Source organism: Colletes gigas, unplaced genomic scaffold (assembly GCF_013123115.1).
Source record: "Colletes gigas isolate AHSC1104 unplaced genomic scaffold, ASM1312311v1 Colletes_gigas_Sc00008, whole genome shotgun sequence".
Lineage (NCBI taxonomy): Eukaryota > Metazoa > Arthropoda > Insecta > Hymenoptera > Colletidae > Colletes > Colletes gigas.
The window spans coordinates 762,469-786,850 of record NW_025106637.1 but is presented as its reverse complement, the minus strand read 5'-3'; the positions used below and the strand labels follow the sequence as shown (position 1 = coordinate 786,850).

The 24,382-nt window shown below is 46.2% G+C and overlaps 1 protein-coding gene across 1 annotated transcript in view; it reads left to right on the top strand.

Annotated features, from left to right (window-relative positions):
* The window catches only part of LOC122396826 (junctional adhesion molecule B-like), a 49,010-nt gene that overhangs the window by 12,622 nt on the left and 12,006 nt on the right, over positions 1–24,382 (top strand). Inside the window, exons 3-4 of the mRNA XM_043395528.1 lie at positions 12,777–12,881; positions 19,151–19,299. Of these exons, the coding sequence (XP_043251463.1) occupies positions 12,818–12,881; positions 19,151–19,299 (213 nt within the window). The 5' untranslated portion in view covers positions 12,777–12,817. The remainder of the gene's footprint in view (positions 1–12,776; positions 12,882–19,150; positions 19,300–24,382) is intronic.

Below are 24,382 nucleotides of genomic sequence, written 5' to 3'. Positions count from 1 at the left end.
GTCTAAGCGATCGATGTGCTTCATTACCCTCGGGTACGTAAATCCAAGACTTCGTTTTTTTATAGCTCGTTTACCCTCATTCATCTTTATCCCCCTCTCGGTAACAATGGAGCGATAAATTTCAAGAAAATACGATTTGCATAAGATCGACAAGAAGGGTACGCTCTTAGAATGAACTGCCAATAAGATCCCCGGGATTCTCGAGCTTTCTGGGCAGACTCATCTATCGTCGGACAATGCTGAGACAAAGGAATATTCTTCGCCCCGGTAATCTCTCCTCGTCCAACAGGCCGAATAAACTTCATGGTTCGTGACTTAGCTATAAATTGAAGAATCGCGCAAACGATCCCGGCGTTTTATTTAAAATTCCAGGGGAGAGACACGAGACGCGATGAGACGTTCTCGCGAATTTCACTTGGAACGCTTTTCGCCTCGGGGGGTGTTCGATTCAAGCTGTTACACGCTTTATTAGCCGAAACTAAACTTCGACGAAACGGCTGGAACGGATTTCTGTAAACCAGGCCGCGAACACGAGTTTCTGTTTCTCCCCGAACTTTCAATATTTATAGGACGTGAAACGTCATTAGTCGAAACGGGGACATACGTTCGTGCGACATTTCCTAGCACTAAAACGAGCCGAACGTATTCATAAGCTTCTGTCGCTCGGTTCATCGTAAAAGAGAATTCATTTTAAAATGAAGAAAGTGTAATATCCGGTTACCCGATGGTACGAGTTTCACTTGAGAAACTCAATCAAAACTGCACGATAAAATTTATTCACGTAACGCTTTGTTTTCGAGAAAGTTTCTAACCTGTCCGACCATTAATCGTTATTTCTACTTGTTGTTGGTGCTGTTAAACGTTCATTGTGGAGCGGAGTTACTTGTTTTCTCGTTAATCTTGCTGTCTTTTAAGTAATTAGAACCAATTCTAACTAATAAGGCAGCAGCAACGCGAACGCTTAAAAACAAGTAGAAAGATCGAGCAATGGGTCAGACATGCAGGATTCTCGCGCGTACCGGGTCGACTTTCGCTAATCGTCTTTTGAATTTTGCTACTTTTATGCAATAAAAATCACGATTTATCTGTACTACTATGTTGCTACTAGAATTATGTACAACTTTATTGCCTGCTGATGCAGCCTGGAGTAAGAAAACCGTCAAGTTTGACCGACGATCGTTGGTATCGATTTCCTGTCAAAAGTAAATCCACCTTTCGACCAGAAACGCAAATAACATTGAGTTTCGGTATAGTTACGAAATTATCATTGTAATTTCGAATCAGAGAGCTTGTATAGATTTGTGTATAACAGTAACAAACGATACCATTTACTCCGTAAGCCAGGGAAGCAAATTTATTTCTATCAATTAAGTATTCATGAACTCGACCGATACTTAAATGAAATTTTCTTGAAAACTTTCGTCTTATTTCGAGCCACGGAATCCACCCGACCCAACTCGTATCATGAATAACGGAACATCCTGTATTATATCCGGCTGTATTCTTCCCAAACCGTGTAATCGATCAAAGGAAAACTCACGGTTAATATTGCAAGAAGAATATAAATTGTCTGAAACTTATGTGTACCGAGAACGTTACGGTGGGCATGAATGATGCCTGAAAAATGTTGCGGAGAATGAAACCCCGGAAGACCCGCCAAAACACACTTTATGAACGGAACCTGGCAGTATATCGGCCTGTAAAAGCCAGAAAATTGAAGGTACTGTTTACGCAAGAATCTCGCGGCCCAACATTCGCAGATTAATCTTCGAATGATTTTCCTTCCGTGGCAGAAACGGAAATTCAATATCACGCGGTAATTTTCTGCTCGACGGAGTCCCGAGACGAAAGTTAAAAGTAACCAAGCGTCGTTCCTTTCTCGATTTCACGGACCGCGTGACCGTAAAGTACAATAAACGACAGTATTGAAATTCCTTCTCGCCGTCCTTGATTTCCGTGCTTCGGCCTTTCTTTCCCGGCGGAACGATTAAAACTTTTTCCCCTCGTCTCCACCCCCGGCTACGGTAACGATTACTTATGTTCCCGCCCGGATATTGCGTTTGTCCGACGACGAAAACGCGTTCACCTCGCGCCAAACAAGTTTCCGGTACACCGACATCTGGAAATTCTGTCTACGGAAAATTGCCGGACGTAATTGGTCGCGATCGTTTCGCACCCGGTTCCTACGACCGCATCCTTGGAAAACTCCATCGTCCCGTCGAACTTTTTAACGTCGCGATCGGTGAAGGCACACACGCCCCCTAAAATTTCCTCCAATAGATGTTTGGCGTTTCGGTAGAGTTGTACGTGCGTGTAAAAAATGTGAAAAGAGTGCTAATATCGATAATAGAGGGTTGTTCACCTGAACACGACGCGACGTTCCAAGCGTTTACATAAGCGTTATCTGTACAGAGATTTATTGATCGATACACTCTACTCCCACGAGCCAACGAATTCACATGGGATTTCAACGACGACTCACTCTTCCTCCTCTCTCTCTCACTCTCTCTCCCTCTCTCTATCGCTCTGTGTTTGACTCTATCTCCGTTTCTTCCCTCGTACCCCTCTGTTTCTCTCGCGAGTCGGGCATTCGATTGGGGTCAGACACTTGGATTTCACACGATCTATAATGCAGCCCTTTCGAACTGGATAGAACGCGAAAGAGCCTGGAATGAACACGAGCTCGAAAAATGGCAATCGAATATGCGTCGCTACCGGAATCGCAGTCTAAAGCATGCACTGATCCAATCAGCATGAAAATCGGAGGAAAAACAACTATCATCGTGCGTGGCTCGGAAGAATCCCGAGGCCACAACCTGGATATTATTTTAATAACAAAATAAAAGATACTCGGGACAACGTAGACTCTGACGAGCATAAAGTATCAAAGGAATTAAGATAAAAACATTAAGGTAGCCGAGAGCTTAGAAGCTACTGCGAAAAAAAGAGTTGCAGTCGATAAATAACATTTTTTTTTGCGTACGATCGATCACCGGGCTGTCGTAACCGCGGTGGACCACTCGTCGCGACAATTTTTCGATCGATCGTCTAGAAAAACGCGTTAAATATTGAACGCGACGAGTCGCCGAAAAATTTCTATACGTTCGAATTCGAATTCGATCCTATTGCAAGTGTTTCCACACTTTCGAATGTTCACGGTAGTTACCGTCCCTCTTTGTGCGGCTGTCACGTGTACACAAATCTGCTTTAACTAACGCGCTCTAAAGCACCACTTTATATGTATGTACCACGGAAAACCATGAATAACGCGCTCTCCGAAACTTCCGCCGTGGTTCTCGATACGCTCGCGTAACCGAGGATCGCTTTGAAGGTTTTGACGAAGCGTTGTCGCGCGACGAATCGAAGCCCGAAAAATTCAGAAACGTTCAGCGTTTTACGACCGACGGTCGTACGATTTAGCGCGTCGCGACGCGGCTTGTCGCTTGTACGCGTCTCGGTTAATCCCCTTGTTACTCAGCGACGTTGCGGACGCTTCCTCCGAGCAACGTACACGTATAAGAGATTTTAATGCGTTTAGTAGAGTTGCACCGGTGCAACCTAACTTTCAAAATGTCGTGCAGTTTAGAACGAGGCCGTGTTTACCTCACCTCTGTAATCCTGACGACCCTTCTCTAATACGTCGGCCAAAGCCGACCGCAACACCAGACGTCGAGTTTGCCATTACAAGCACTAAATCCCGTCAAACCTATCAGGCTTTGGTTCCACGCTACTCCGCGTGCTTTGCACCTACCTTCCTACCTCCTCCCTCGGGGGAGAATCCATTTTGGCGGTCAATGTGCAAACGACTCGTGTTCAAATGTTGAAAAGGAATATTCAACGATTACGTTTGATAAGATGCAAAGCAGCGAAATGCCTGTGCAAGACACATTAAATCCTATTATGTCGTGCAAATACGCTCAGCGAACGCGCCATCCAGGCACTCTAACGAACCGCGGGAAAAACGTAACTCCCCCCACGTCTATCAGAAGCCGCGAGAGTTTTATTAGCCAACCGATAACGAACGAGGAGTTTTACTTGAAAGTACCCGCCATGATTCATGAGCTTTTCAAGAATGATGAAGAGAAGAGGTACGTTTCGCTCCCCTTCCTCCCCTCGTTTCTACGGCTTCTCCCCTTCGATCGAGAGCTGGATCGAGGAAAACATACCGCACACCGACTCTCGTCGGAGTTCATCCGCCGGAGAATGACTCCGAGGCAACCTCCGACGTTCGTCCTCTTCTTTGCGCGTCTTTCATTCCATCGTCGATTCGTCGAACCGTAATCTCGAGGATTCTCTTCGCCGCGTTTGACATTGATAGGGTACGCATTCCTTCGGGTCCCTGTCTCGGGGAATTTAAGGAAGGAAGAAGCCACCGCGACGGAACGGACGAAAGGCGAGCGCAAAACATCCTTAACGAGACGTCGCTTGTCAAATAAATTGTCGGCTACCGAATCGACGCCACGCGAGAAACGTACGCGTCGTGACGTCGGGCCACGAGAATAAACGCGACGCGGGGAATCTACTACGCGACATTCCGTGTTGTCACAATTCCTATTACGTCACCCGTTGTCGGCGAGAAAAAGGAAATATTTATTTTCTATTCCAATTACTTTGGAAAGTTGATATTCTTTTAATTGTATTTGTAAAAACAAATTACGAAAAATCCAACGTTAAACGCCCGAACGATCTAACGTCGTTGCAGTTTTTCAATGCAACGGTTTCGTCTCTCGACATACCTGCAGTGCAATTAAATTCCGAAATTGTAATTTCGCTCGGTTTTAATCACCTTAATCGAATCGTCTCTTTACACGTATCATCCCGTGGCCGGCAATTACGAGGCTGTACACAAACGATAATGAAACCTTCCCCGAAAGAATAATTAACAATCTCATCGGAGTCGCACGTCGGTGTCCTCGTTCATCTTCTCGAGGAAAAAGAATCCGTCGAACGATCGATGCAACGACATATGTACAGAAGGGCCGGCTCGGTTTCAGCCGTTTGCCGTTTTCGATTCGATCGTAAAACTAATCTAGCGCGTCCACGAATTAAAACACCGATGGATAGCGGCGGATTTAACGCGAAAACTGCGTTGTATCGCGAACACGATCCGATTAACGGCCGCGCGAAGAGCAACTCGATCCAACGAGAGGCCATTTTTAGCATTCGTCGATCAATTTTTCACGTACGATTGGAGACTCGTACTAAGCAACATTAATTGTGTTTCTTTACGAAACAATTACTGGTATAACAGTTCAGGATTATATCAAAGAAATTCAGGAATATCCAAAGCTCGAAAAAGGGAAGAAAATCGGTACTCGCCACGCATTAACGTATCGTCGACGCGGTCCATTAAATTCTTCTCCACCCTCGGCCGGGTTTCCGTGTCGAAAAAAAAAGGAGTAGCGTTGCGCAGGTCGGGTGGAACAAGTTTCCGGATACCGAAGGCGAACCCGGTCGGCGATTATCCTGTCGGTGTTTCCGCCGATTTAAAAGTCGTCGAGCCTCGTCCTTCCACTTCTGTGCGTCCGTGTTTCCGCCAGTTTCTCCCTGTCGCCTGCTACCCGCCCTCTTTCTGTTTCTACAACGTCTAACGCGCCCTTGCGGCACACGGTCGAGAAACAGAGAATGCGAGGAAGCGATAAAACTTCCGCGGACGAAAGTTTCTTCGATACGGTGTAAAAGTTCCGCCCGCGGAACGAACGAGCGAGGATGCAAGCTCCGGGTGCACGTGAGCGATTGTAATTGCACGACGTGCCTTCCGGTGGTCGACACGATTCCAGTCCCTCCGACGATCTAAACAGAAAGGATGAAAAATTGGCGAAAGGGAGTCGAAATTTTGATAAATAAAACAAACGATGACGTATCGATGTATTGTATCAGCCGACACGACAAATAAAGTATCGAGAAAAACACTTGTTGCGTGTGTACTCACCACACTGAGAAAAGAACTCCGTCTCTTCTTACATTTCGATCGTTGGATCCATTAAATTCACATAATTAAGTTGCTGGTGAGTGGTGACGCTTGTTTAACTGGACATTTCGACACTCGCGTATTAAACAACGCACAGATAATTGAAAGAGAAACGAGATGATGCAATGACGCGTGTTCACCGATCTGTTATTGACGCCATGTTGGATCTACATCTGGCGCGTCTAACAATTGCATTCAAACCTTTATAACTTCGTTAGCTTCTACGAATCGAAGTAAACAATTCTACCCACGTATTTTCGAAGCTCTTTGCTCGAGGAGAATGAAACGAGAAGACCAGTGGATGTTTTTAAAATTCCAGAGCGGAATCCTCCCTTAACGACGTCGAATCGAACTTGGCGAGTTGCTCGCGATCCTTTCTTTTCGAAACACCCTCCAGTAAAAAGCTCCCAGTACTTTCGAACGCGATTAACGCGAAGAATACACCCGACATGGGAACGACGGTGACTTAATGTAAAAGATTGCGACGTCCAACGACGATAGGGGTAATAGCGCAATTACTGCGGCCGAGATCGATAAAGTACTTACGTATCAATTGTACATTTCACTGAAATTGTTACTCGAAGACTGCTTTGATTCGCGCTGCTCGACCGGTGCATTGCGACGCATTGTCCGCGGCGCAGACTTTATTCCATAAACCTTATATCTGGGTCAAGGATCAAAGGAAATTCTTCCTAAACGAACGAAGCGAAACACCTTCAATTCCCTGCAGCGTGTTCCCGATCTAACTGGTTAATTCGTTCGAAAGGAATCGTAAAAGAATTTATAACGTTTCTCTGCGTCCTGGTAAAATTTTTCCTCGTTGGAGCAATAAACAAAGGACAAAGAAAGCTGTCAGCGTAGCTCACACGACTGTCGTTGATACGCGTTCACGAGTTGTAACAGTAAACGTAGCCTATATACGGCTGTCCGGCGTGTCAGACACACTGTCCGACGCATGTCGTTGTAGCTTGTTAGACGACTGGTCAGACAATCGATCTGTATTAATACAGTGGTCGGAAGGGACCGGCTGCTGGTACATACCCCCCTTCGATCCCGATCAGCGAAGCTGTACAAGCATTGCGAGGCATTTAGACGACATGAAATCGTGTAACGCGTGACTCGCGACCCTCGGTAATAACTCGCTGACACGCGGGGGTGTACCGAACGACTAAATGAAGATATCCGAATCGCGGATGGCGGGAAGGGGCCGCGAACAAGCATCATCTTTCGTTGTGACGCGCCAATAAATTCCACGCGTCAAGGGTTGCGCCCCGTTCGTTGCCTTGACATCGACAGCTCGTTACACCGTCAAGACGGCTGGCTGACGGCGTTGTATACATAATTCAAGTATCCCACATGTGTGGCTTCCCCGCCACGCGCAGATGTTTCCAGACGGAAGGGCTTCGCTCACTCTGGGCAAGTGCCATCGAAGGAAACCTAATTTCCTCCCTGCGTAATGCCAGGGTTTTCCAACAAAGATCTTTCGATCGATATAAAATGAAAATTATAGAACATAATCTGGTGCTTTGCTTTCAATGCACTGTAGATCAAAATATTCCAAGATGTTTGCTTTGGAAATTCGAACGAAGTAGTCGAATTAGACTGGAAGAATTCGTAACGAATGGGTAGATCAACTCACGCAACAGTCTCCGTCGTTTTCGTTTTAGTCGGGAGCGGCGTTCTTTAAAATTAAAGCTGTAAGGCCGTTTGTTATCCCAGCCGGTTACCGTCTCCGATACACTTCGTACGCGAGCGAACGAAAGGCAAAAGAAAAATAATCTCTCCATACGTTACGCCGTGGCAAGGAAACGAAACGATACAGAGTGCATGTAGGATATTATAGGAGGTCCGTAACAATGGTAGTATCAGCCGCGACGCGAGAACGTATCGCCGTTAATATATCGGCTGGCGCTGCAATCGATAATTCGATTCGTTCGGCGGTAAATCACGATTCCGCGTTAAGGTTGCCTCTTCCGCGAGAAAAACTGCGAAAGGTATTAAATATTACATCGACGATACACCTTGTGCAGCGAACCGGACGACACTGTCTATTTTAGTTTGCGCAAACTCCATCCGCGCGAATTTACTCGTGGCTGTTCTTCGCGAATGTTTATTATTGAAACTATACGATACTAAAATACAAATTTAAAGAATAAGTAAACTGAGTTTTATTATATTTTAAAAAGTTTGAAATTTGTAGAGCAACTTTCCGACACCTCCAGTTTCCGGAAAGAGAAACGTAAACAATCCGCACATATTTGCTGGATTTCGTCGGCTAGTGTAGTAGGATAGGCGTCGCGGCGGGTCGAGTTATGGAAATTGAACTATTTTTGGTTCCTTTGGTTCGCTAGGTCGACGAGAACGAACGACGCGCGGAAATAAACTGTTAAATATAACCGGTTTAGATGCGTGGCTAAAGTGCATTACAAATCTCCCTGCGTTAATACTAGCCGATATTACGAACGCATCAACGATAATATACGGTTAATTCGATCGCGCGCAGTGTGCGCGCGTAAATCGGGAGAACATATTTCCTAATTTCGCGTAAATGCAAGCCGACTACTGTACCGCGATGACAAATCGCGGCCCGTGCTCTTCGACCTTTGTTCGAACGTTTTACCCAAAGGCAAAGCAAGGATCTATAGAATTAAAAAGCTTTAAAAACTAAAGTGACATTAATTCGAAGGAATCGCGATAGTCGTTGGACCATGCAAACTTCCTCGGAAGAATTCTAATTGCCGTCATCAGGATGTTAACAACCATTTGCAGCCACTTGAATTTGCTTTCCGGTCGGTCCGCATTTACCGACGAGAGTAGCTCTTCTCGAAGACGCGGCGGCACGTTTCACCGAAAAAGCCACGTACCGCTTCGAGTCCTTTCTATTTCTTTTTTTTTCCTCTCTCCTCTTTGGCTGAACGGCAGCGACGAAAAGCGCGACAAATGCAAGAAAGAAAAGTACGTGACCCGCGATGAGAGCGTCCACATTTATATTTCTACCTCTCCAGGTTTTCGGGCTACTGGTTTTCCGCGCTGACACTAATTTCGCCGTTCCTCGTGTCTCTTGCTTCTCTCGAGGCCCGTCGTAAAACTCCCGGCCGTTCAAAGAAGCTACGTGTTTCAGATCCCGCCGCCGAAACGTCCCATCGAATAAATGTCCGATGGAATTTAAGCGTTCCGCGGGAAAATCGGCCCGCGCTCGAACCGTTTCCGATCGGAACTGCCTCCGCGAAACGCTGTCCCAGCACCCGGTACAACGAGAACGGTTATGAAATTACAGCGAGGAACGCGACTCGTTTATCGATTAAAAAAGAAACGAATCTACTATTTCACGCCCATCGATGCAACGAATACGATTATGATAAAACATGTACCGATGGAATCGGTTTGCGGGTAAACGACTACAATGCGAGGTCGTTAAACGTCTGAAATACAGTTAAAGCATTTAACATCCGTGACACGAGCGCGGCGCGGATAATAAATTCTCGTCGCTACGCTCGAAACGATCGTCGTAAGTCATATCGCGCAATCGATGGAATAAAACGTCGATCGGAAATTAAATTACCTTTCCGTGATCGAAAGTTATTTATCTAGACGGTTGTCATATTTTTTATCAACGTATTAGATTATTTATTAACGTATTAGCACGCAGGGGAGAACACGCATCGTAATCGCAAGGACTCGACCTTTATTCCAGATTAATACGTAACAATTTACGCCTCGATAGTGATACACCTCGCTCTACAAACCACTCATCGATGTACATCCCGTGGATATGAATATTCCTGTTCGCCGCTATTCGCTGCATCGACTGTCGATCGACGAAATACGTACGAATTAGCGAAACAATCGTGCATGGAACGTTCGGTGTGCGTAAGGGTCGTATTGTCCGATTCGATAATGGATTGCGTAATAAATGTGCGAGAAAGATAAGTAATTGCTAATTTTTTATAGGCATTAATACAGAATATAAATGACTCGAAATTCTCACCATCGGTCTTTTACTTTCCTTCGTTTATCAACGACGCTGCGTTCATATTTCAACATGCTCTCTGCTCTGAGCCAACGATCCGAAAGTACCATTAAACACTCTAACGTTGCTGTAATGCTTCGGGAGGATCTGTCGAGGCTCGAGATTTGGTGTTTTATAAACGATCCGTCCGCGGTCGAAAAGAGAGCAAACGAGACACGGTCAAAAGGATGCGAGGTGGAATTTTTCGGCGGAGGATTACAATTTCCGGAATATTGCGACGCGTGACAGCGTTTGTGAAACAAACACCGCGGTAAAGTTTCAACCCTTAATCCTTTACCGTCGCTCTGCGACGCAATAAACGCCTTGTTAACGACCGCAACTTATATAGGAACACCGACCCCTCTTGAACGATAGCCCTGCGGTCGCGGAGATCGCTCCAGCGTTTGCGGATGAAAAGTTCACCGAAACTTGAAGGGAAGCGCGATGGTAACTACTGTTGATCCGATTATACGAGAACGGTAACCGGTCCCCTGCACCGCGCGACTTGCATTATTTTGCAACGGTTACAAAGTAATACAACGAGAATGATATCGATCCCCGGTGAAATTATGCAAAAAGAAGCCTGGAATTTTCAAGCAACCTGAATTAATTCGTCCCTGTTCGCCGCGAAACCCGTGCACCTCGGATTAACATACTTTGCAAGTTTTCGCGGTACCTCCGTAGTGATATTTACCGAATCCTTTGATTCCGAACAAAGGAAACAATAAATATTCGAAAGGAAAGTTAAAAACGATCCACGGTCCGTATAATAAGTAAGCGACGGAAGTTTAATTTTACTACGGTGTTTAATCGACTGTTGCGCGAACGTTGCGAAAGCATCGTTTTTGCGGGAGGAGCTCGGTCGTGTGGCGTGTCCCGTAATCGCCGGGACTCTATAGTCCTGCGGAGTCTCTGTGCTTCGTTAAAGGCGACACTGATATACGCGGGCGGTCCTCGAAACTTATTACTAACTTAGGAGAAGTTTATTTAAATGTATAGGCGAGCGGCGGGCATCGTCGCGGGACAGCGAAGCGTGCAGATAAGGCATAGCCGGTCTCTTCTTCCCTCGCTCGCCTCTATTTATACCCGTAACCACCTACCGGTTGCTTTCATCGCGGGCATGCAACTCTACCGCCCGACGTAGTTGCAAGTTAAAGCACCGTCTAATTAAGTGGGGAAATTACGAGCTCGTACGAGAACTCGCGAAATTAACCGGACCGCGCGTTGTTCCGGTACCAGTCGCAGACGCCTGTAACTGAGAACGACCAACCATCGTCCACGACGCGATATTACAGGGCAGGTTTCTCAAAAAACATCGAATCGATTTGTAAAAGTTTGCAACTTTTATCGAAGACCCTTCGACTCGAATATATAAGTTACACCATTAAAACTTTTCAGTATTATTTCGTGCGATGTTCGATGTCAATCGCAATTGACTTTGTCGCCTGCAACTTTTTATCGAGAAACGACCGAAAAGAACTGACAAAACTCGGTACAGCGGGGGGAGAGAATTGTTTCCGAAAAGTACATTACCTATTAATACGATTACACAATCAATTACACGGCTACATAACACGACAATTGTACACTTTTGCATTGCGTCATCGTTCTTGCGCCGGGCGCGATATTATTGTCGGTATCCGGTTCAAACACGCGTCGTTATAAAACAGTTTAATCGCGCTTGTCGTTCGAGAGGAACCGGAATGCGCGAAATGCATCGCGTTAATGCATCCCGGGAGATAAATATTCATAGGCGCGCCAGTTTACACGGATTAATCGGATCTCGCGAAACGAGTAACGCGTAACACGATTCTCAGTTTTATTTCGCGTCTGTTCCGTTATCAATTCGCGTCGAACACGATTATGAAATCGTTAATTGCCAATTCCAAAATGTAAATTGCAATACAAACGTAACGGTCGCCTGGATACGCCGATCGACGTAATTCGAACTTGCAGAAAGAGTACACGGCTTTTAAACGAGAAACGATGCTGAAGATTTTTGCTAAATATTTAGTTTTTCTAAAAAGCTTCATGCAAATGGAAACTGGAACCGGTTTATAGACGAAATAAGTAAACGAACGAACCGAATTTTCTTGGCCAGAGGAAAAACGAAAGACGGGGAGACAAAAAAATGAAAGGATGGCGCATGTAGGTGTTACGATTAAGCGTGTAACTATGAGGGATGGGGGATGATCGGTCGAGTAGCTTCGCAACACGGTTGATCCGTGGTCCGTGCCGATGCCCGGTGAAACCGGTACACGAAGAGGAGTAGCCGACACTCTGCCGTCTACCTGGATTATTCGAGATACTCCATACACCGCCGCGAAATCCCAGACACATTTTCCGAACCAACGAGCTCTTGCGTCGCTATAGGCTCCAACGGATGAATGCCCGCAACGGTGGATGTATGCGAATCGTAGTCATCGATCGGCATTAACAATGTACATACAGACGGGTTTCATCCGCGATAAGGCTTTGCGATAGGCGATACGCGTATCGCGGATTAATTAGGAACTTCGGAAGAGGAGATCCCGTATTATACCGCTTACCGTGCACCGTGCACTCTGTATTCCATAGATCGCGGGGACTAGCTTCTAATTAATTCGCTGCCCAACTTGATCCAAGAAGTCCAGAAATTTCTACCCCGAATCGCCCGTGCGACCTACGTAATCGATAGACACCGATAACTGTTCGATCCGTGCTAAAATCTTAATGGAAACACCCACGCATGCGTGACTCGACTCGAGGAGCTGAAGAAACTGAATTTTAAACTAAATCTCGATTTTTAAATTGCAGGCAAGTTCATGGGCGCGATGGACATATGAATCGAAACCATCATGGGCGTGCTCCAATTGATCCTGTTGGTGCTGGCATCGTCGCGCTACCTCGTGCATCCGATCGGTGAGTCTCAACGTTTAACGAACGATACTAAAACGCGATTTCGTGCAACCAGAGACTTCCTCGAATACGGCACGAACGCGAACGCGAACGCGTCGTTAGTTTTCGAGACTGTCGCGCGTATTTTCAAATAGCGCCGCCGTTCTCGTTAACTATTGTCAGTTAACGATAGGAAATATCAGGAGAGACGGCGGTTCTTAGCCGCGGGTACGGAGAAGACACGGAACTCTCGAATTCAAAACGCGAATCTTTATTAACCTAATCGCGTCGGATGCACGTTCCGGCTGCAACCAAGACTTTGTCAATATCAGACCGAGCTACCGACGGAAACTCCAGAAGCGAGAAACTGCATTATTCGACTGGAATTTATAGTCATCCTGCGAACGACCAGGCTCTTCTCCTCGCTCGATAAGGACTATCCTTAAAACTGGTCTCGTAGCAGAGTCATTTTCAAACTGCTTCGCTCGAGCCTGACTATTTTTCGCGAGCTTAAAATATGCTCGCATCGCCCGTTACATTCTTCGCGATCGTGAATAGATTATTAAGAAAATTGGAAGGGAAATGCGAAGATCGTTTGAACCGCCGTCTTTCATGTTGCCGTGTAAACGAACAGACCTTAATCACGAAGAAGAGGAATGGTCGAGCAGACTTAGCCCCAGAGGTCGGTTATCTTTATCCAGAGGAAACAGCAGCGCACCCTGGAACTTTCTCAATTAGTGCTCTAGCCCGATCGACCAAGAGCTCATTCGTATTCACGATGAACCTGGGACCGTGGATAGAGTAGACCGATAGCTCGATTCTCTTTCTCTCCGACCTCTTACTACTTGCTCGCTACCAACACTTTCTCCTCGAACTCGTCTCTTTCGAGTCTTCGAAACGCTCCTCTTTCGCTTAATTCTCGCGGAGTTTCGTAATCCGTCGATTTCTCTCTTTGTCCGTGTCCTCGTCGGCATTTAAAAGCACCAAAAAGGCGGGTCAGGGGACCGATTAGAATCGCCGCTTTTAATTACTGTCGTCCCTTTAAATCACGCCCGAAATCGACTGTCCGATCCTCGATATCTCGAATCATTACGGATGGAAGTTCGTCCGTGGAACACGGAAAGTCTTTTGACCGTAGCATTTTACGAGTATCGGTAAAGTAACTGGAACGTATTCCGTCGACGATCGAGTCGCGACTAATTCGCCAACGTTGCAGAGGATTTATATCTTAATTTGAAAAAGCGGTACGCGTTCGCGTTTTGTTAAGGCGGTAACTGTCGCCGTTAATGCTTGTAAAGGTTGGCTCGCGCCACGGACAACAGATTCTTGATGTACTAGCGCGGAGAACGAGTCGACGGCTCGAAGCGGATATAAGCAGTAAAATATGTTCGCCAGGCTGCTCGAAACTCCGCGAAATACGCTTAACGAAGATAAAGGTATCGCTTGTCTCGAAACAAGCCCCGGCCAAGAAGCGGAGCTTATTCTTCGCTGTAACGACGTAGATAAATCTCGGGGAATAATTTCGCGAGCGCGACGTTAACGCGGCAAACTGGTTTTTCCCCGAGTTTTCAGAACACGCGCTACAAACTAAAAGGAGAACAGAAACAGGCTCGATGGGACGTCGACGTGCAACGGAACGAAGTTTCCCGAAACACGCGAGACATTTATCGTTCGGATCAGCGTTTCTCAAACTCCGCGGCCTGACTGTTGCAGATATTTTGAGAAACGCTGGTCCAAAACAAAGTTCGCAAAGAAGTTGCGAGTGGTTATAAGACGCGCGGTATGCAGCGGAGAGTTCGAGCAAAGGAAGTGCCCGCCGTCTTCCTTAACGAAAATTCAGCCGACGCGGTAACGATGAGCAAACTTAGTTTGAGAGAGAGTACAAGGCCAAATATATTCTTCTCGTTGCGATCCTCGACCATTACTCCTGCGTCGGCTTCTTCGTTTTCCTCGCGGACGATGCAACAAAGAAGATGCTCGAAGCGCGCTCGTTTCCATTAAAGGAAAATTTTCTTGCAAAGGAAGAAAATGGGAAGCCGGAAGGAACGAAGGGCGAATATCCTTCCTCCTAAGTTGGTACATACAGTTGTCGGCTTTTTGTTCCTAGCGAACCGACGGCTTCCTTTTATGAGAAGCTATGAGCGTCGCGAAATAAAAGGAACACTTTCCACGGTAGAGATATTCTCTAATTTAGAGTGCCCTCGGAAATGTACGCGTGGTCCAAACTTCTGCGCGGATATTCGGTCAACCGTGTAAAAATATTTTTCTCGCCACGAACAACGTTTTTTTAATTCTCTGATTGGTCTTGCTTGTAACCGTATTAAAACAATCCTTTTGCCCGCGAGCGTAGATCGATTTGTATGTCAGTCGAAACGCGTGAATAAAAACTGTAAAAATTGCAGTTCCCTTTCGCAAAAAGTCATTCGGAGCAATCGACGTTAACGTCAGCCGGAATTGGCAGACACAAAACGCTGAACGGGAGTTCGACGTCGGAAGAAATTTCCTGGAAAATGTCGACACCGCGAACTACTCTTATCCCTTATCGGAAAGAAATACTTTCGTATTCTCAGTTCCGAGGTCCGAGCAAACTTGTTTGCATCGTTATTGGCTGCTTTCGAGCACTGGCGCAAGATCCTCTACCTGCGTTGTAAGAATGACTCAATTTTCCTAAGACGTGCACCACCCTCCATACTCGCGAAGAAAAACTACCCCGAGCATCCTCGACTGCTCTCGAAAATCGCCAAGTTCGAACGCCGCCTCAAAATTCATCTCTGCAAATTGTCCAATTACGGAGAACATCTTCCGTGTCTTCATAGAAGATACTCGAACCATTTCCGCTGATAAGTCACGAAAGAATATCCTCGGTGCTCCGATCAGACATCTTTTATCGTTATTACGATTATTAAAACTCGTTCGTAATGGTTTGTTTGAAAAATTAGCGAGACGAATTATTCAGTTCCGAGCACAATTAGGCCGCGAGGTTTAATTTTCCGTTCGATACGCACAAGTATATAATTCTCCAACTATATTTTACAGTTCTCGCAGTCGGAAAATGATAATCACCTTCATTAGTGGCATCATTGCGCCAGCGTATCGATACTATGAAACCATTACGGTTTAATAATTCGTAAAGCAGTGATTATGCTACTTAAGCCAGAGGGTAGAGGGTAGAATTTCACCAATTTCGCGTGCCAACATCGGAACGAATTTCATTTCACCGTTAGATATCATAGAACCGGTGGAATGAAACACGAGTCCGTTGCCGATGTGTCGAACGAGTCAAAGGAACTAGTTAACAAACTTCGATGCAACGATCCCTCAGCCCGCGAACATAATTCATGATCAACATGATTCGCCGACAGAAACGTAGGCACGCGTCTGCAAACTGCATAACGAGCTTCAAAAGCTTTCTGTCTGCCGAAAATGCCAAAGCACAAATATGTTTTATCCTTTCAAATTTGTTCGCTATTTTCTCTCGTTGGGATGCATCCTGCATTTTTGATCATCAGGTTTAATGCATCTCGACCGTGTTGCTCGACAGGCTCGAAAAGTTCATCGGGACCTTTATACGATGGTCAAAGCCCCTTAAGCATCGATTGCGCTCGTTCTATCGTGAATAGTTGAAACTTGCACCAACCAAGTTGACCACGGCGCACGGTTGCCATGACCGCACGTATGTCACGTATGGCCGTATTAATACACCATTGAAGATATTTACGTCCTGCAGCTACACCTTTGTCTTTGTCCCGCCATTCCGATCTCATTGAATGGCACTGCTCAAGCAGATAGTGTTCAAACTGCAACTGATTTCATGCGACCATGGCATACAGTATTCGCGTCGGATAATTCTAAGTTTCAACTTGAAATTTTCACTAGCAATTCGTGACTTTTATTTAATAAAAGATTCCGTTGCTGATGCGGCCGTGTTAACCAGTTGCAAACCTTCGCCAACAACGTCAACAGCGACGCTGACGAGACGTATCCGGAGGCGTTGCGTCTTCTCGATGCACAAAGTAAAACCGCGAGTTAGCAAGTTCCCTTGCGAGTTGCACGACGCGAAGAACGATGCCTTTGCATCGAAATTAGGCCTGCGTCGCTCTAAGCTAATCTGTCTTCCATTGTGCGGGCGCGTTTCTGTAATACCTGTGACGACGTACGCGTATGAAACGTCATCGTATCACAAGACTTGGTTATTCGCCGTGAAAACGCGAAACATCGACGCGACATCGAACGAGTTCGCTCGAAATTTTTAATCTTTCTAATGACTGTCGCTCAGTCATTCGCGCGGCCAGCAAAAGGTTCAACTTCCGTATGAAAGGACTTCGGTGATCAGCGTGCGCTCATCGACGAACCTGTGACGTACCGGATAAGCGTCGGGACGAATTTATGATCGAACGAATATAGAATGAATACGTCAATCTCGAAAACAAGAAGTATGGGCTTTTGAAACTACCTACGATAACGAGAATAATTAATCCTTCGGTTACATTACTGATAAATGTATCAGCCTTGAACACTCGGACACTATGAAAGTAGGATAAATATAATTCGAATAAAAGTCTTTTTACGATGTTTTTATATTCCACGCACGTGTCGGACGCGATTCAGATTTGGGCGTTTGTCGAAAGAACTGTTGGTTCGGATTGCTGGTGCCGGTGTAAGAAATGCTCCCTAATACCGTCTTTTTAGAGTGAAAAAATCGTCGCTTTAATCAGGAGAGAGCGGAGAGGAGAGGTTTGCAGCCTCTTTGCGAATATTGCAGCTGGCCAGATAAGCCGAGCTAACCCCGAATTACCGGTCCCTCTCTTTGCCAGTGCAAATTAGCAAGCAGGCAGACAGTCACGCTCGGAGCCGAGAGAAGCGTACAATTTTAAGGCACTCGCTCTAATAGGTAATGCAATTTAAGAAGCTCGTCAACCAGGATGGCAGCAGGACCGTAGGCAGATGGCCGGTGGAAAGGGGTAAACCGAGACCCACCCCTTGAGCGGTGTACGTAGAGTGAATCTTAAATTCTGTGGCTGCCGCTACAGACTGCATAGCTGAGTGAATAACTTCGGTAATTACCAACGACCTAGTTGCGAATGACGCTCAAGGTAGGGTTTCGAATCTGACCACGAGCGACCGGAAACGATAACTTTTGATACCGTGCCACCGATTTGACAAGCGGGCCAACTTTTCGAGGCCAAGACCGTGAGTAACGCGCCGCGTCTAGATACGCTTCGTAACCGCGAAACCAACATCTCGCGTTTCCGCTTTTCTCGAGCAGACTCGTCAAAAACAGAAGTAACGTCGGGACAACGAATTTTCAACGACGAATGCGTTTAATGGTAAGAAGAAGCATCAACGTCCGCTTCCGGTTTGGCACGGCTCTTCAGGCCCGTCCAATCAGCGTCGAGTGCAACGACTCCTGCGGTCCTGGCGATCGCCGTACGATATTCTCGAGTAATGCAATTTCTTGAGTTTTCGGCTTGGCTCCAAGTCGTTACACGTACGTTACTCGATAGCGGAGACCCGGAGAACGCCCGGGGCGCTCGTGTGTCCGACGAAACTCCCTGCTTACACACCGAAACGACATCGTTGTTCTTAAACCAACGGGCAAAGAAGAGCGCTGGTGTAAATCGAGACACCGCGTTCGAGACCGAACTATAAAAACGTGGAAAACAAGAGGAAGATAAAGACGTAACGACCGGTACTTGGGTACAGAGGGACAAGACAAATATATATACATATATACCGACAAGGAAAACTTCACCCACGCTCAACTTTCCTAATATTCTACTAAATAGGAACTGTCGTTCCTCCGAATCTCGTCCTGTTAACCGTCGATTGTCGAACCCACCAACGAACAACAGCGTTTGTTTTCACGACGATAAAACGATTCCGAGAACTTCCTCCCCGATGCTCTATACCAATCTGTGCAATTAAGTTCCCCTGAAATTGCTCACGAAACGCTCGAATTAGCATAGAACGTAGGACAAGATAATTTCGAGTCGATCGACGCGATTAGGTCTTACAAATTTTGCATTTTCTTCCCTGACAACGTTTTAATTGACATTTCGTAAAGAATGTAAAGATATTTTCTAAAGAATTTCTCAACTCGAGCTCTGTCAAACGGCGTGCAACAATAGTGTCCCTTGGAATATCCTGCAGTGATCGCGGAACTACCCCCGCGCGAGTCTTTTTACGCTTATGCGATAACGTCGCGTTAATTTCCTCTGCCTATTTTCCAGGCAACCCAGATCCATTGAGGGTACCGAGACATACAGTACACCGGTGCTTTTCAATATTTCCAGATGGTGCCATTCGCGGCGAGAAGCCAACCAGCGCGGAGACTCAGAATCAGAATAATGTCCTTTCTTCGGGAGCTGCACCTGTCAAGGATGTCCTGGCGCAGACCGGCGGCAGCGCTATACTACCCTGTAAATTCACTGGCCCCGGAATGGTGAGTACTGCTATATGTATACAGCAAATATATGCGTTCTAGATGATGTATACAAGGGAGACGGCTCCGTGTACAAGTGGACCCGTATATACACATCGTATAGGCCGTCCTCCGTGAGCGCATTATACACGGGCCAATGCACACCAAGGAAATATGCACACTGTACACAAGTTTGCATGCCATTGTGTAAAGCGGGGAACATCGACAAACACCCGCGTTGCAGATTGCGCGTATACAGAAGCTCGGGCATTGCGCATTCCGAAACCGCGCGCGTGAAACGCGCGTATATGCCTTTCGAGACGCAGGATGACCGTCGACGCCCATTTTGCGTCTTGCGCGCGTGTCTTTCATCCCCCTGATTTCCGAGGAAATTTTCAATTCTACGAGACCCGCCAGTTTTCAATGCCCCCGAGAGCTTTCGCGTCGTTTCAAACGCCTTTCAAACATTTTAAAAGACCAGTTACGCTCTTCAAGGATTTCGCGTATCGTACAACGCGCGGAATAGCCGCACCGACTTTCCTACGTCGAGCCACATTCCGACGTATCCAATGGAAGACACTTTTATTTTTACTTTGTCACAGGTACGTGACTTTGGCAGTTATCAATCGTCATTGTACAAGATGGGGTGAAACAAGGGTAGGTGGTGACTCTACATGTAAAAGTAAGTCGAAAAGAAAGAGTAATACTTTTTCGTTCGAGCCTTGGTTTTCGAGATAATTAAATTAAAAAATTTGTCTAGATCAAGTGATAAGTCCACGCGCTTTCACCGACGCGTCTGACCATAAACCGATTTTTCTACTTAACTGAATTCTATCGATTTACTCGAAAACAAGGCCTCGAACGAAAAAATGTTATTCTTGTTTTTCTACTTACTTTTGCACGGAGAATCACCCCCTATCGCGTTGCACCACCCATTCCACCCCACCCCACATAGCAATTTGTATCAACGTTTCTTTCGTAAACAATGGATGTTAGAACAAAATAGAAGAGAAGAAAGTTGTAGTACATTTTACCAACAACGAGATAGCCTGCTCAATTTTTTGTGTTTTCAATATTTTTCGAGAAGATGACCTTTCGCACAGGACCAGAAATAAAATAAATCCACCGTTTCGTGATACTGCATTTACTAATGTGTTGTGATTTCAGTCTGTATGCAGGAAACGTATCGGAATAGTAATTGATTCCGAAGGGATCGCGGATGCTGTCGCGTACACCAGTTGCTAGGTTTCATCTTATCGCACTTCGACGCGTAATGTATTTAAAGAGATGACAACGCGGAACGGTTTGAAAAGAAATTTATTCCCCGACCGTAAACATATAGGACAGGAAGATTCGGGTCATGCACGCTGAATATTTACTGTCCCCGTTCGCAATTTAACCGGAACGTTCATCGTCACCAATGGCGCAATAATTGCTGAAACGTGAAACGAAATTGTTTTCCACCCCACTTTGCGATATTTCGCCCCTTTTCTCGCGGCGTTGGAAAAATTCATCGCCCCGTCTTACGAATGAAAAATGAACGATCTCGCGGTCGAAAGCTCTGTCACGACCAAGACTATTCCATATTGTGCGCAACATTTATCACGATGGGGTAGTTCCGAAGTTCTCGGTTTTCTAGCGATTTTGTCTCCCGCGAAGCTCCTGAACGTCGGAGAGTTTCCATGCAATTACCACCGCAGAATCGTAGCTTCTTGCGAGAATTAGGTCGTGCAAACGTTTAATCTCACCTCGCGTTGCAAGGTGTCCGAGGGTCATCCAGATTAGCGAATACAAGCGTGAGTTTGTTGCTAGCGCGAGCGATTCGCGAGTCGGGCCAACCGTTTCGCTTTCGGCGACCAAAATTTCGCGCTTTAACTCCCGGAAAGGGGGGTAGGAAGAGAGGAAGGTTGGACCAAAGCATGGATTTCTCATCCTGTCAGAGTCCTGTCCAACTCTCGCTCTTATCTACAGGATAAACACCTATTTATACAGCTGGCCGCGAAATTGATCTCGGCCGCCTTGTTCGCGCGATCGTTGGCTTTCTCGCCAACGTGTTGCGCGTTGACGTCAATTAAACTTGCCAGTCACGGAGGAAATCGGAACATAGAAACGTGAATGACGTTTGCAAGTTCTATTTGCGGGTCCTATTTCCCTTTTCGTATATTTAAACACTCTAAATTTACCAGGTATGAAATATGGTAATTGATTTCAGTATTTCCATCCCCCGTTAAATCCGTCGCGACAATTTAATTCGCTCGGCTGGTAAATTTTTGAACGCCACGACGCGAATTTGAGACCCGCCGCTTATCCCCGTCTCAGTATTTTATATTCGTCTCGTCATCTTTTATCAATTTCACGGAAACTTCTCTTATCCCAGGCTTCCGGGATCTCCCTCTCCGATTATTGCTACACCCGTATATGGTCCTTGTCTTTCCTCCCGTCTTCTTGCGTAAAACGTGTCCAAAATTCTAGTCCCCGGTTCATATACAATGGTCGTAAACGTCTAGCTGTCTCGACACGAAGCAGAGATGGATCTTCCAATGTTGGTGTCTTGTCTACGAGACTCCTAACACCGACTTCTCTTCTTATCTCTATGTTCCACTATGCTTTTAAATTTCAGGCTTCGATATTTGTTAACAATTTCCAGATTGCGTAACCTCCATCCACGCGCATCATCGGTGGCAATAATAACAATGTTGCAAAATTTTTTTTGCCCGCAAGGTATCGCGCGATTCGTTACACTTTCACATTTGACTGCAACTGAATTCAAAGTTCGTGGAACGGATTCATTGTATCCCATGAATGCTTGATTATCGCGAGTCGTTATTGTCGCGCAGAATTTCGAACAATCGCGCGTGTCTTCAATTGAATTCCCGCGGCGAACAAAAGTCAATTACTCGGATTCATTTTCCAGGAAAAGCGCGGAACGTCCAGGCAAGGACACATCGGCACTGGATGAAATCGCGTCGGTGGCCCTCCGGCAAGAAAAACAGCGCTCGATGAATATGTTTTATTTTGATAGATTCTTTCTTCGTACTCCGTTTAACGTAACCCCGTAAGTAAGTCGATCCTTAGGTTAGAGTTCGAACAATTGATTTCAAGCTGCCGCAAAGACGTTTAGTACCTTTGTTCGGAGTTGATGAAGTGTCTCGACCAACAGGGGACAAAATTGCGTCATAGCGGAGCAATTCCGCCCACCTACGTCCTGAATAATGCAGGATGAATCTTAATCGCGCCCTCATTGTACATACTCACGGGAAATAGAAATTTTCGCGTGCAATTTCAGGGTGTCTGAGTGGAGCGGATCGAGTCGCGGCAGCCGGCCGGCCGTGGCTAGGAAACTGTGGTTTCCGGCGCGTTGTCGCTTGCAACATTAATACCGAGAAATTACGTTCGGAGGGTAGGAGGGGGGAAGAGTTTCCGTCCCCTCGGACGTTCCTCGCTCTTTCGAGCGCGTATTTCCCGGTTTCTCGACCGTACCTGACCGAGGCTCGTTGCCTTGTACCCTTCTCGAGATACGTTTCCCGATTTCTGCTCTTTGCCACCGTTGACCCCGGCCCGAGGCTCGCGTATGCCAACACGCCGTTCCGATTATTTATTAACGAGCAAGACGGAGTCCGAGCCACGCGCAAAAGACGAGCGCACAGAGCCCCCGTTCAGCGAGTTGGATTTCAAATAGCCTGTTTGATCCTCTACATCGTGCTTCGGTTAATAAATGATTATTACGGGTGAAAGTTCAGCTCGTAAAGCCACGCTCAGCACGCTCGAAACGTTCGCTATTCCTCTCGAAACCTGTGAACACTCACGAGTTGGCTTCTGGGATTCTTTTACGAGTCGTAATACTAATCCGACGTCTCCACCTTTTTGACTAATTTTAATGCTATTTTTCTATCGATTATGGACCAGAATTCTATTGAGAAACTCCTGTATACCTTCTCTCAAAAGACTCTTTCTTTTACCGAGACTTGTATGGCGAATATTTGTCCAGTCTTTTTGACCTACAAGAAGACGAAACGCGAAAAAATCTGGCGCTTCGTAAGCAGCGTATCGCTGTCGGCCTAAATGCCCCGCTAGGAGAACACACATGGTCCTAGTTTTTCGTCGTCTTCTTTCGCCTCTGGGACTATTTGCTTAGTTTTTCGGGGCGAGTGGACGGGAGCGCACGGTCGAGAGTGGCAAATTGATCCTCACGGAAACAATAGGCAAAGGAACGAGCACTCGGAAATGGCCCACTTAACCGTTCATCCTTGGTCAATATATCGATATCGACGGCGTTGCTTTTGTCGTACAGAACGGCGCGGATATATCTTCAATAATTGAGGCGCGATGATTTCTGTTCGGCTCCTATCGCGGTCCAGGAAGCAATCGACGAGAAGGATACGAGAGTGGTTCGCGTCTACGTACGTACACAAAATACGTCGATATTAGCACACAAGGGGAAGCCAATATTCTAACGTCAGCATGTTTGGAAGGCACTTTTAGCCCTGCTCGTGTCTGTCGGCTATGTTCATCAAGATCAGTAGACTCCAGGGACAGAGACGGGATCTTATTACGAGGGAGCATTTCCTTTTACCGCTATCGCGTAACATAACGTTAGATATTAGAACAACTCGAGTTCGTCCCGCCTTTATTTCACCCGTACCGAAAGCTTCGAAGTAATTGAAAGGCAAAGGCTCGTCTCGCGAGCCGGGGGAGGAAACACGCAGGTATAAAGTGCAATTGCGCAGGAAGCAATTCGTGCCCACGCGCCATTCGCGGGAGGAATGTTCCGTGCTCGCGGTATTAGGCATCGTATACCTTCGAGCGTAACGCACAATTGCTACATCTCCGGATGGAGATGCAGAAATGAACATAGCAACAGATGTAACCGATGATACCGTTTCTGGCAACAAAGCAATTCGGGTTTAATGCGAACGCATTGCGCGAATATGATCGCGACAGATGGGAAACACGAAGGTCTATTAACACGGGTAATTCCGATAGATTCTAAGGCAATTGTGTCGATTAATTTCGAGCGGCTGTTCTCTGAAAGGCAATAAATACCGCCCCCGGCGACTACTAATGGAACATCGGAAATTGAAAGATTAGTTCGGCAGATTCGCGG